Consider the following 12,065-nt stretch of genomic DNA (forward strand, 5'->3'; position numbering starts at 1 on the left):
ATTATCGATCAGAAACAGAGAGCAATTAAGCAGAATAGAAATAATTTATTCCGTTGATTGCGATCGTTTCAAGAAAACCAACTACTATTTACTGACTTCCACGCTTTAGAAAGATTATATCATTACCGATTCAACGCGTGATTCTACGCCATTTTTCATTCTCGGAGTATACATCGGTTAATTGAAAAATATGTACCCGAACGGCGATCGATCGACAAAAACTGGTTTCATCGCGTTCAATTATAACCTCGTACGAAGCTGTGAATCTAGAATCGTGACACTTGGAACCAAGAAGGTTAAACAACCCAACTCCACTGCTGGCACGAACCACGCTGATTTATCAACGCGACCGACCTTTTTCTTGGGCGTAGCCTACCATCTATAATTGAATCTAGAAAATGCTATAACAAAAGGCGTCGAAAATATTCCCCTGACGTGAGTGGCGGCGCTTAAAATGTCGTAACGCTTATAGATTCACTTCGCATATAAGTTTTTAAATCCCACATTCTCGGATCTTTATTATCTTCTAAGGTAATTGGATTTCTATATGTCTTCTATGTCCCAGGATACCTTAGATCATTCCTGTATTTTTAGATCATGTCTTCAAATTTCTATATTAGCTGTAGATTATACATTTTCAGCTCTAACCTCTACTGCATATTTTCCAATATGTCGATTCATGACATTAAAGATTTATGGATCTCTGTAATTCACATATTTCTGGGTCCATAGGTACCTTTGTCCATAGATGTTTGAATCCATACCTACACCCCTAAATCTTTAAATCTATTAAATCTCTGAATCCATAGATATATACTCTTACATATCTGAACACATAAGATACTTGTATATCTCTACATCTCTGGATTCATAGACACCTATGTTCTTAAACGTCCTAAATGTCCATACATCCAAAAATACATTTTTATATAGCCGACCTCTAACTCTCTAAATTCTAGGCAGCCATGAACGAACTGCAGAATGATCTACGAGTTATCATTTACTTGAGAAAATCTATTGTGCAGAGATAACAAGAGATTTTCTGGCAAACCGAAAACCACCTGAACTTATTCGTCTGAAATTTGCCGCGCGACTTTATGGACGATAACTTTCGTTCCCTCTGGCCGTTCTCGCCGGTTAATTCTACTGTACAAAGCATATTGCGTGGCGCGTTATTAGTTCCATTGTCGGGCGTATTTTCATAAAGCTCCTTCCGGCACCGAGTATTCGTAAACAATGCCGAGGGCTCTGTGTCTGTCTCCTTTTTCTCTGGGCCGGGCTAATTAAATATCAGTCTAACCGGCTGTCCCGGCGCCGTGTTCCGGAAAATTCATTTTCAATCCCCTCTACTTATATTATTTTGTTGCGCCGGTCCCGCGACAGGAACGGTCATGAGAAAATCGTACACCCCTCGCGCGAAAAATTCCTCGCGAACGTGATTCGAGCGACTAAATGCTTGGCGGTCGTTTAAATTCTGATCGTCTACCTGACATGATCGCTTGATAGCTTCTTAACCGTGACTTATTTGTGTAATATCGACTCCGCAGGGGAACCGATGAGAGAATTAAATTCGATCTGAGCCGTTAAACTCGATCTTATCGCTCTGTATCGCCAATTTACACGAAATGTCTCGCATAAAGTCCCATCGTTATAAAAGCTTAATCAATTAGTCACGCGATAGCCGAGCCATCCGTGCGTAATTCAACTTCATAGTAGCAAAGAACACGATGGCGCATCGTGTAAAAATCGTGATTTAATTCAGAATGGACGCACAACAAGTTAATCGTGAAAGTCATTACGTAATGAGTTCCGTCGATCCCGACAAGATAAGGCTGGAAGGTTGCCTGGAACGCACCGTTAAGGTCGCCAGATTAAATTAACGTCGCCAAGACAACGGGTGAATATAATTGATAATTACAGCGCGCTAATATAAGCGTCCCGTGTGCAATTTACATGCATGCAAATTTCGACGCGAGCTTCTTTTCACTAAACTATGAGCTAGTTATTATGTAACTTGTATACTACGTGTGCAAATAATTAGATGTAATACTTCTCTGCGAGAATATTCTGTTACCTTCATCGACTCTGTGCTCAGAATTTCGAATTTACCAGTAAAACAGGAAATCATAAAGAAATGAACTTTCAACTTTATAGAATAAAATTCTACCGTTCGATAATTTCGCGGTTCCAAGAAAATTTCAATGTCTCTTTCAGTCTGCCCTCTGGTCTGCGGGCTCCGAGTGATATATGGAGTGGTCACGAACCCTACGTAACAGGGGTTACGAACCTCCAAATTGATTCGAATCGTTCTCGGCCATAATGTTGGATAACTAATGATTCCAGCGTGGCCGTGATATCACGACAGGTAAGAGACCTCACGGTCACGTAGGATGCACCCGCGGGTCAGAGTAATTCCACCGTGAGTCGTTTAAATCGGATTTTAATCGCGTTTCTCGATTGCCACCATGCTGCGGGAGAGATAAATGAAATGCACGCTTCATTAACATCGTCCTATTATCCCTCGAGTTTGGGAACCAATTTTTAAGTTTACCGTTACAAGAGAGTATCTTTACACGAATTGTGAATCTTCGAACCGAGCTCAGACTAAGTACTATTTTATGCGTTTTTAATATGCACCAGACTTTTGTGGTTTCGAAGCTGGTAAAATTACCATTTCGTTAAGATATTAAGTAGGTTCGAGAAGCTCGCAAACCCGGCTGGAAGACTCCGTACGGTAGCTGCGCAGCAGGTACATCGAGCGAATCACTTTGCCGTTATTATTCCATAAATAATAAACGGAATAGAAGACACTTAGCGTCGTGGTATAATTTAGGCCAAGTTCGTACTTCTACGTGTTCGTTTTTCGCAATTACAGCAACGTGCGATTTCAATATCCGCATCGCGCCGCTTTTAACCAGCTAATCACAGGTGTCCGACCGCGTGCACGTAGTCATCCGTTAATTGGCCTCGCGAGGAGAGCTGAATGATGAACGGGGAGCGTCCGAGCAAATCGAGCAGCAAGAAACGCAAAGATGGAAAAGCTGGATCGCGACATCGTTCCGGCGACTCCCGTGGTATCAAATTGAAAAGTAATATCGCTACCAAAGTGTGACATAATTGCTCGTACGTATTGGCTCGCTATGTCCGGCAGGATAATTACAAAGTTCGTCCCTGTTCTCCGAACTCGATACTGCATCACCGAACACTCACCTCGACGGGCTATCGGCTTTTAATAATCGCTCGTGAAACTCGTTAAGATGCTGGCGTCGGTTAATCGACGTAATACGCGCATTTCTCTTCTAATTGGCGAAATCGAGGTCTCAATCGAGGGGCGGGCCGGGGTAGGGTGGGTCGCGGGCGAAACCGGATCGCCGAAAATTAAGCGTCGCCGTAACGCAGGAACAAATTGAACCGAAACGCGGCTAACTTATCAACGCGTCAACGGAGATAAATGTCTCGTTACCAGGACGCGGCCAACGTTCACGTCCAGGAATCCGGTGAAACTTTCCCTTAAATCTTTCGGTGCTCGTGAAACGCGTACAAGCGCGAGGAACGCTCGCTCGAACGGCAGATTAATTCCTGGGAACCTTTTAGCGTGATTTCGGTGATCCTTTATTGCCCGTACGAGGCGTGTTGGTATTTACAGTGACATACGGACGTCGCTTAACTTGATAGTCGACGCGTTAACACGGTCCGGCGTTATAAAAGACGGACAGGCCTACGTGCTAGGCGCCCACGCTCCGACGTAACATTCCTTCACCAACCACCTGACTCGAATTTCCCGAGACCTAAATTTTCAACTATAAAATTACAAATTTCTCCGCGCATCCTGTCGTCTCGTCGCGACGCAAAAAAGGGAAGGGAATCGTCGGCGCCGAGGATAATAATCGAAGGCACCGCGAGACATTCCCTGAAGAATTATTATACTAAACGAGCTGCCACGTCCGGGTGCCAAGACACCGAGTATTATCCCATTAGAATAAATGCAAAGCAGAGTTGACTTCTACCATCTCGATGTACCCTATCCCTGTCTCCGTTCGGTCGTCTTTCAGAGACTGATTTTCTCGTCGGATCGTTTGGCCGTCTCTTTCCCCGGCTCGCTTTCGCCCTCTCCGTCCGTTTGGTACAGCTTCGCGTCTGGTCGGGCACAAGGGTGGAAAATGGGAGGCAGTCGGAGCGGTAGGGCGCATTTACATGATATGAATATAATGGAGAGGGCCGGGTCGCTGGCAAACCCAGAACTACGAGAGCGCTACCTGTTGAACGAACAGTTCAAACCCACGCTGACCTACGGGATATATTCGGCCGGTGTGGACCGGCGCTCCAGCCGCTACCAGGACATCCCAAATCTTTCGCCAGGATTCGTTAACCTTTCTTCTCTTTTAACACGTCGATGCAAATGGGTATAAGCACGTTTTATAGAGTCTATGATTCTTGTAATTTTATGGCGCCTTTCGCGTCTGCAGGGGAATCCATTAACCTTTAGCCATTTAAGTCCACTTCCTATTAAACACTGGTACCGGCATGCGTGGAATTCAAACATTCGGTAATTGCTTCCCTGGGCTTTGTGTTATTTTATTTCGTGATGGGATAATCGTGGTACCGACCGCATCGATTTGGAAGACGCGTTCCGAAATCGAACCTTCGATGCTTATAAAAGATTTATCGCAAATATTTGCTCGTTGTTAAAGGACGTTTAAGATCCCAGAAGCGAAAGAGAGACCTACGCGAGAAAACTGAGGAGGAAATGTCACCTGTCCAATTAAGGACCACTTTCCTATCCGCGATACGATCACCACGCGCGCTCGGCTAACTCGCACGGTTCCATTCTACCAAACGGAGACAAAGTCGTCGCCGCCATAAATATGTATAGGATAACGCGTCGTTCAGCCTAAGGCTCCGGATGTTTCCCTTCTTTTCCTCGATACTTGCCCTATCGTAGCCACGGATAGCTGTCGGATTATGCGTTCGTCAGACAGCGTGTACTTTAAGCGGACTGGAAGTTACGAGTTAGATAAACGCGTTTAGGAAATTTGGGTTTAAGGTATCACCGATAACGGCTATTAACGGACCACGGAATATTAATTACCGATCGGCGCCACAAATTTCACGTAATCGAAAGACAGAAAAAAAAGCATCCAAGGTGGTATCGGTATTTCGTCAGCAAGTTCAAACAGCAAAATCGAAGTTCTTCGATCATGTTTATAAAATATTTTCGATCACTCGCGAAATATCCATGCGGAAAATTTAAATACGAGACTGAATAAGGAAACTTTTTATTATGAGTATGAAAAGCAAACGTTGTATTTGAACGGAAAATCGAGGATACCTGATTCGCGGAAGAATAGAGAATCGATCGACGATGTTTACCGTCGTGCAGCCGTGTGCCCGACATTATTTTTCGAGGCTCGATTACGCACGAACGAGAAGCAGTCGTCTCGTAAAAATCGTTCTCTGGCAAAGCAACCGGAGCAGCGTGCTCTCCGTTGAGAGACAGAACCCGGTTAAAATAAAGAACCGAGGAATAAAGAGAGGCCCCCAGGCGAGAGGAACAGTCGAACATCGAGCTGAGAAACGACGGAGAAGCGTGAAGGCAATATAAAAGGGCAATAAAATCACGACGGTTAACAATACGGGCACGAACTTGGCCCACCGTCTTCTCTCCTTGCTTCCTTCTGTGAACGCACCCTGGTCAATTTCATTTGTCCTCTCGATCTCGCAGATTGCTGCTTTCAGCGAATTTTCGAAATTCCGACTACCGCTGGACCACGATATTACTTTTCAGTATCATCAATTTTTCGCTATTTGAATTCGTCACAAGTTGACAAGTATCTTCAAGGTTTCTTAAGTTTAAAAATTCCCAAAGCCCTTAATTCCGAAATCGTGCCGTCATTGTAATCCGTTATCGTATCATGAGTGATTCTACGAAGCATGGTCATAGAACAGGTGGTAATCTAACACGTTACTTTCCATGTGTGTGTAGGGATTTATCCGAGAAGCATGACAGTCTGCCAAGTTCTTCATAATTCTTTCGTACAACCCTTATATGTCGAGGCACAGAATGATATCAAAACTTATTGGTTTACAAAAGCTTCCGATGGTTCGAGTATTCATGAAGTCGAAGAGTAACGGGCCGATGGATAACTTGAGTATCGAACACCTCAAGTATCGAGTACCTCAAGAGACTACGGAGTCTCCGATCGAGAAAACGAGACAAGTTTCGCGCGTGTTCCTAAATAAATTCGCAAAGGAGTTTTCAACTGACGATTGTCTCCGGGTCCGTTCGAGAGCGGAGTATACCAGCCGTGAAACCAGTAGTCGTACACAAAGGAGAAGCAGGTACACGCGTCCGTCGAGGCGCGATTAATTTCAATTCTTGTCGCGCGACAACTTCCTACGACAGACCGTAAACGTTCATTTCAAAGAATCCCAAACGGACGGAGTAACGTACTGGTGGATGCGAAACGAAGAGGAAAGAGACGCGAGGCGCCACACTCTTCCGTGACGAGCGCGTTCGAATCCCGCAGCCGGATCACGATCGGTAACGCAACTATCCATTAACGATACTCCAGTCTTTCGCTTCTGTCAAGCCTATTAATTCATGGAAATTAAGACTTTTTTATCGAAATTATTTCCGGCAAGATGCATCTATAAATCTATGTTCTTGTAATTTATACACTGATGCGAAAATAATAATTACGCAACGAAGAGAAAGAAATATGCGAGAAATCGCGACTTCGCCTTTCATTAACTCGTCGATGAACATTCCAACAATCGATTTTTCTTCTATCGAGAAACAGATAAAAACTCGGCCGCCTTCCATCACGGATCGGTGTTAATGACCGTAATCGAGAGAGCTAGAATATCACGATAGATCGTTATTAAAGCGTACCGCTCGTAATTACTTCGGACTAATAACTCGTGCAGACGCCGGTGTACCGTACGCGAATACCCGAAGAATGCCATTGGATTTCGTAACGTTGGTTTATTAAACACGCGGGGTCGAGACCGGAGGGAGAACTAGGGATACTCCCGAGGAGCTTTATCCTGCCGCGTAAACCGCACGCGATTTATGCTCGACCGAACGCTCTCACGCAAACCACCCTGCACGCGTTTCGGTTTCGCGTCGAAAACGCGTGGCGTTGATCAAAGCGCTACGCCCTTCAAGAAATGCACGTTTCCTACGTTCGCGTTTAGAATGGATAAGTCTTTGCAGATTCTGAACACCTTAAAATATGTTCCCAAATTGTTTTAATCGATACGTAAGTCATGTAAAATCTCGAGAACTTGAAGGTTATAAAAATCTCTAAAGACACCCTCGATAACTTCGATTTGTTAACATCCACCTGCGTACGGTAGTAAAAAAGGAGCCTGAAGGATTAACTCGTCAAGGTTTTACGCGAACGGGCCGTGTCAGAACAATGTAGTCCGTACGATGGTGCACGATAAAGTCTTTGCCCGTGGCACGAGTCAACGTCGAGTTGAAGGAGGCGTCACGTAAACAAACGGGAGCCTAAGCCGGACAATTACAGATAGCCGGTTAGGAACAATGAGTGCCGTTTGGAGAAGAGAACTCCAGGCACAGGCCGTAAATCTGAGCGGAAAACAGGTGGACGCGCGTGATCGCGGGTAGTATATGTACAGTAGATCGAGTAACTGACCTTGCGAAGAAAGCTGCGGCTGCGCTGGCCTGCGCCGGCGTCCCGGGCACCCCGCTCACGTTGTACGAGTACTTGGTCTCCTGGTACACTTGATACGCGCTTTGCGGCTTCGAGTGAGACGATCGGTGATAATAATGGTCGGCGTACACCGCGCTCTTCTCCGTGGACCGTTCACCGGCGACCTTGGACAGGCCGTAATTCTGCATCGCGGTCGAGGAGGACGACGTCTTCGAATGACATTTCTCGTGGCCGTTCTTCTCGGGCCCGTGCGAGTGCGACTTCTCGTGGGCAGACGATACGGGCTTGTCGATGGTCCCGTAAGACTTGTAGTCGTACCCCTTCAACTCGCCGTAGTACTTGATATTCTCGACCTTGAACCCGTGGCCGACCTCGTGACCCTTCGACTTGGCGGTCTCGTGTTTGCCGTAGCCGAGTTCCTGGACCGATTTCATCCTCTCCCCGCACTTCCCGACGGCCTCGATACCGTGAAGAATCGCCTTGGTCGAGGGCTTCTCGATCTTCAACATCGATCTCTCGCACAGACGACCTTGCACCGCCTCGCTGGCCTTCAGCAGAGAATCCACGGCACCCTTGTACCTGTCGCACGTCGAAGGGTCGCACGGCACACCGCTACCACCGTGGCAGACATTACCGGAAACGGTACCGCAACCACCGCCGCCGTTACCGCCGATGGCGGACGATCGAACCTGATGGTGATGGGACGTCTTGGACGCGTCCCCGTGGCACCTCGACGACGGTATCACTTCCGACTCGTCGTTGACATCCTGATACGAGTCCTCTTTGCCGACGTTGTTGCTGCCGTTGCCGTTCGAGCAACGCGTGTCGCACGATTTATAAGGTAGCCGCGAACGCGACGAGGGACCGCGTGTTGCTTCTCGCGCGGTTGGCGTGATACTGGCCAGATTAGAGGGCGTCTCGGCGCCATGAGTGCCGCCGGTCCCCCTGCTGGAGTTACCACCACCGCCGCCGCCACCACCGCTGCCGATGCCGCTGACTACGCTCCCTCCTCCGCCTCCTCCGGCTCCACCACCACAGCTGCTACCTTGTCGTTTGCCCCTCTCCTCCTATCGAATTGATAATGTTAACGGTCACCGCTAATCGTCTCGATTCGGAGATCCTCCACTTTCGAAGGGACCGGAACTGGACGTATCGATCGAGGGAGAAAGAGGAACCGGGGGATCTAATCTATGTACCTATTCGAACAAAAATAAAATCTCACCTGCACTCGTTTGTAGTCGTCCTGTCGCCTGGCCACCTCCGAATACTTTGGCGGAGGTTCCGTCTTCGGAGGGGTTTCCTGGTACTTGGGTGGTTTGTCGAACTGCCTGTATTTCGGCGGATCGATATAAGGGTTATTCTGATGTCTATAATAATTCGGCAGCTGACACTCGGTAAGGTCCGACTGCGATCTATTCAGCTGATGATAATTGGGTGGAGGATTCGGCTTCTGTTCTTGATAGCTCTGCTTGGCGTGCTTGGTGGTCGCGCTCGTTTTTTCCTGACCAACGTGACACTTGTCCCGCTTCTCGTCCTTGCATCCCTCGTGCTTCCCGTCCTTCTTCTCCTGCGAGGTCGGCCCATCGATCTCGTAGAAGGTCAGCTCCTTTTTGTTTTGGTTCTTCTCGATCGCGGAACGATGCGATTTCGAATGGTGCTGAACGTTCTCCAGCTTGACGGGCGGATCGATCTGATAGAAGGTCAATTCGCGCGAGTCCTGCGACTTCGAACGGATCTCCTGGCACGGGTGCTGCTGCCTCTCCGGTTGCGAATGGCTCCGCGAATACCTCTGATCCGGCTTCCCGACGACGTCTTGATGTCTCGACGATAATCTTGTGAACCTCTCGTTCGGTCCTAGCCTGACCGAGTTACGCCCGTACTCTAGGTACTCGTCGCCGTACTTGAAAACCTGTCGAGGCTTGTACTTCTCCTCGAACTGCGAGTAATTGTATGTATTGAAACCCACTTGATTAAAGTTTCTGCTGAGGTTCGACGAGTCGTAGTCGGTCGACGTGACCGCCTCCATATTTATCTGGAACACGGTAAAAAATCAAACGTTAATAACTCGATCATCGGACTTTCTCTTTGCTCGATTTTAAATTCTACGCATATTTTACCACGTTTTCTGGCAAATCAAACGACAAGGCGCGATCAAAGAAAAACTAGGCTACTCGAGTCTACAGGATACAGATCACTGCATCAAGCTATTTGTTGCACGCGAGTGTACTCGAGTTTCGATCGCATCTAGGTGATCGATTTCCGAAGCATCTGGTTGAAACGACGAGTTGGCGAAAGTCGCAGAGATTCGGAGACCATAGACACGTACGAGGAGGGTTACGCGGAGGAGAAAACGAGAGTCAAGGGCGTTCCACGGCAGAAAGGAATAAGAAAGAGGGACTCGAGTCAGGCCAGGGTGGACCATAAATCGGGGAACGTCTTACTCTTAAATGCCCAGGGTATTTACCGAGAAACAAAAAGCCACGGAACGATAAATAAAATCTGACACCAAGGGGGCGTGCTTCTGTCTGCCTCTGTTTCGCGGATAAAGCGCCTCGCTGTTGCTTCGTGTCTGGCAGTCTCTTTGGAACGAACCCTGCTCGAGAACCTCTGGAGAGGGTTGCTGCAACGGCAGCAGCAGGAAGCTGACCGGCCAGCACCGAATTCCTCGTCGAAAATCGAGCCGTGCTCGAGGAACCGGTTCGCACCTTTGCACCCGAAGGCCAATCGATTGCGCCTGTATGTGTAACCGTCGCGGGTTGCTTTCACGATGAGCCCAAGATCACGCGTGTTCCTTTCCTTCGTTTTTTTCTTTTTCGTCTCCACCTCCTCTTTCGCCCGTGTTCAAGCCCTTTTATCCGGAATACGCTGCGAGGCACGACCAGAGCACCGAGATGCATGACCGCGATTAGGCTGCTCGACGAGCTCGTAAAAATACGCTGCTGATCGCGTGCTCGTGCGGACGATGTACGTGGATCACTCAAATATAAATGGCGATTGCTCCTCCACAACCGTTTCGGGGAAATTAATGACCGCTCGTAGGCCCATTTCGCCACGCGATTAATCTGCTGACACTTTCGCGACTTATCGACTGCTACCGGTGAAAATCTTCAGCCCGCAATCTTGAAACGTGGCTCGAATTTAACCGATCTTTGGATAATCGTCATTTCGAGTCTAATCACCGAAAATTAAAATATTCGAGTAGGAATATCCGCAAACGAGAGTTATTGAGAAAAAATGCTTATCAGTAGATTATTCGTGTAATCGGTGCTTCATCGATGGCCATCTTTTTGACCTGAAATCGAATTTCGCTGATCGAGCATCTTCGCCGGACTCTTTCAAGTACGATCGGGTCACCTGGTGTATTCGTATTGGACTTGATAATTTCTTTCTAGAACATCGAGAGAATGGCCCTCGGGGTAGCAGGGTTATATATTACCGAGCGTAATGAAGACTCCACGGCAGCGAGCTACCGAGCCCAGGCTTGTTTATCGCCTCGCCTCAAATATACAATTAACATGTTGAAAAGGTGCCCGGGGTCTCGGAATCGCGACCATCCTTTTGCCCAACGCCGACAAAGAAAGGGTTGCGGGCACTGTACTCCAGTCTCGTTACCTCGTACGCCTCGTTAAAGCGTGTCTGGATTCTTAACCCGCAATCTCTTTCTTTGTTCTCTCTCTTACAAACCGCCTTTCCGCGGTCTTCCTAAAATTACATACATTTGGATCTTCTTGGCCCTCCAAAAATTGTATACAGAAATTTCGCGAGTTGCGAAGAATTCAACGAGATTACTACCCTGCGAAAACGGCGTAAGAATTGCCCCGAATATGAAAAACAGAATCTATTCTCGGTTGAATTATTAGATTTAATTAAAGAGAAAGGACGTCGAAAGTGTTTGTCTCAATCATGTTCACGCCGAGCGGATAATTCGCCAGATTTAATCGGAACGAGGTGAAAACTCGTCGCGCCACAACGTAGCCGGAAGTGGCTTGCAAATGAGAATCACGGGATTCGAGGTATAGGACGACGTGTCGCAGGCTGCGCGATACGCGGCCAATATTGATAGTCTTTCGCGTCACAATTCTCATTTATCTTCATCCCTCAATTTCCCGTGTATACGTGCGCCGTTCAGAAATAAAACCTCGTCGTGTTTTCTAAAGTACACGAGAGTGATAGCCCTTCGAGCACCGTTCGATTAAACTACGAAGCGGATATTCCATCTAGGTCCTTGAGACATCCAACATTTGTATTATTTTTATCATCACATATGATTGCTATAAGTTAAAAATGTGTTATCAAACTTTTAAAAGTCGTCAATTTGCACTTGTAAGTTTGGCGAAATTTGCAACTAAATTTGTGGATCCGAACAAGGATCCTTCGAGATAGAAT

At 47.1% G+C, this 12,065-nt stretch overlaps 1 protein-coding gene across 6 annotated transcripts in view; it reads right to left on the reverse strand.

Moving 5' to 3' along the window:
• Positions 1-12,065, reverse strand: part of LOC100874799 (uncharacterized) — a 289,482-nt gene that overhangs the window by 169,630 nt on the left and 107,787 nt on the right. For all 6 annotated transcript variants that reach the window (XR_013038888.1, XR_013038887.1, XM_076534071.1 and 3 more), the window contains exons 4-5: positions 8,902-9,711; positions 7,662-8,746 (exon numbers count right to left, since the gene is read on the reverse strand). Coding sequence is in view for 4 of the 6 variants with exons in the window: in XM_076534071.1 (XP_076390186.1) it covers positions 7,662-8,746; positions 8,902-9,711 (1,895 nt within the window). In the remaining 2 variants the exon portion in view is untranslated. The remainder of the gene's footprint in view (positions 1-7,661; positions 8,747-8,901; positions 9,712-12,065) is intronic.

The sequence above is a fragment of the Megachile rotundata genome, chromosome 7 (assembly GCF_050947335.1).
Source record: "Megachile rotundata isolate GNS110a chromosome 7, iyMegRotu1, whole genome shotgun sequence".
In the NCBI taxonomy this organism is placed as follows: domain Eukaryota; kingdom Metazoa; phylum Arthropoda; class Insecta; order Hymenoptera; family Megachilidae; genus Megachile; species Megachile rotundata.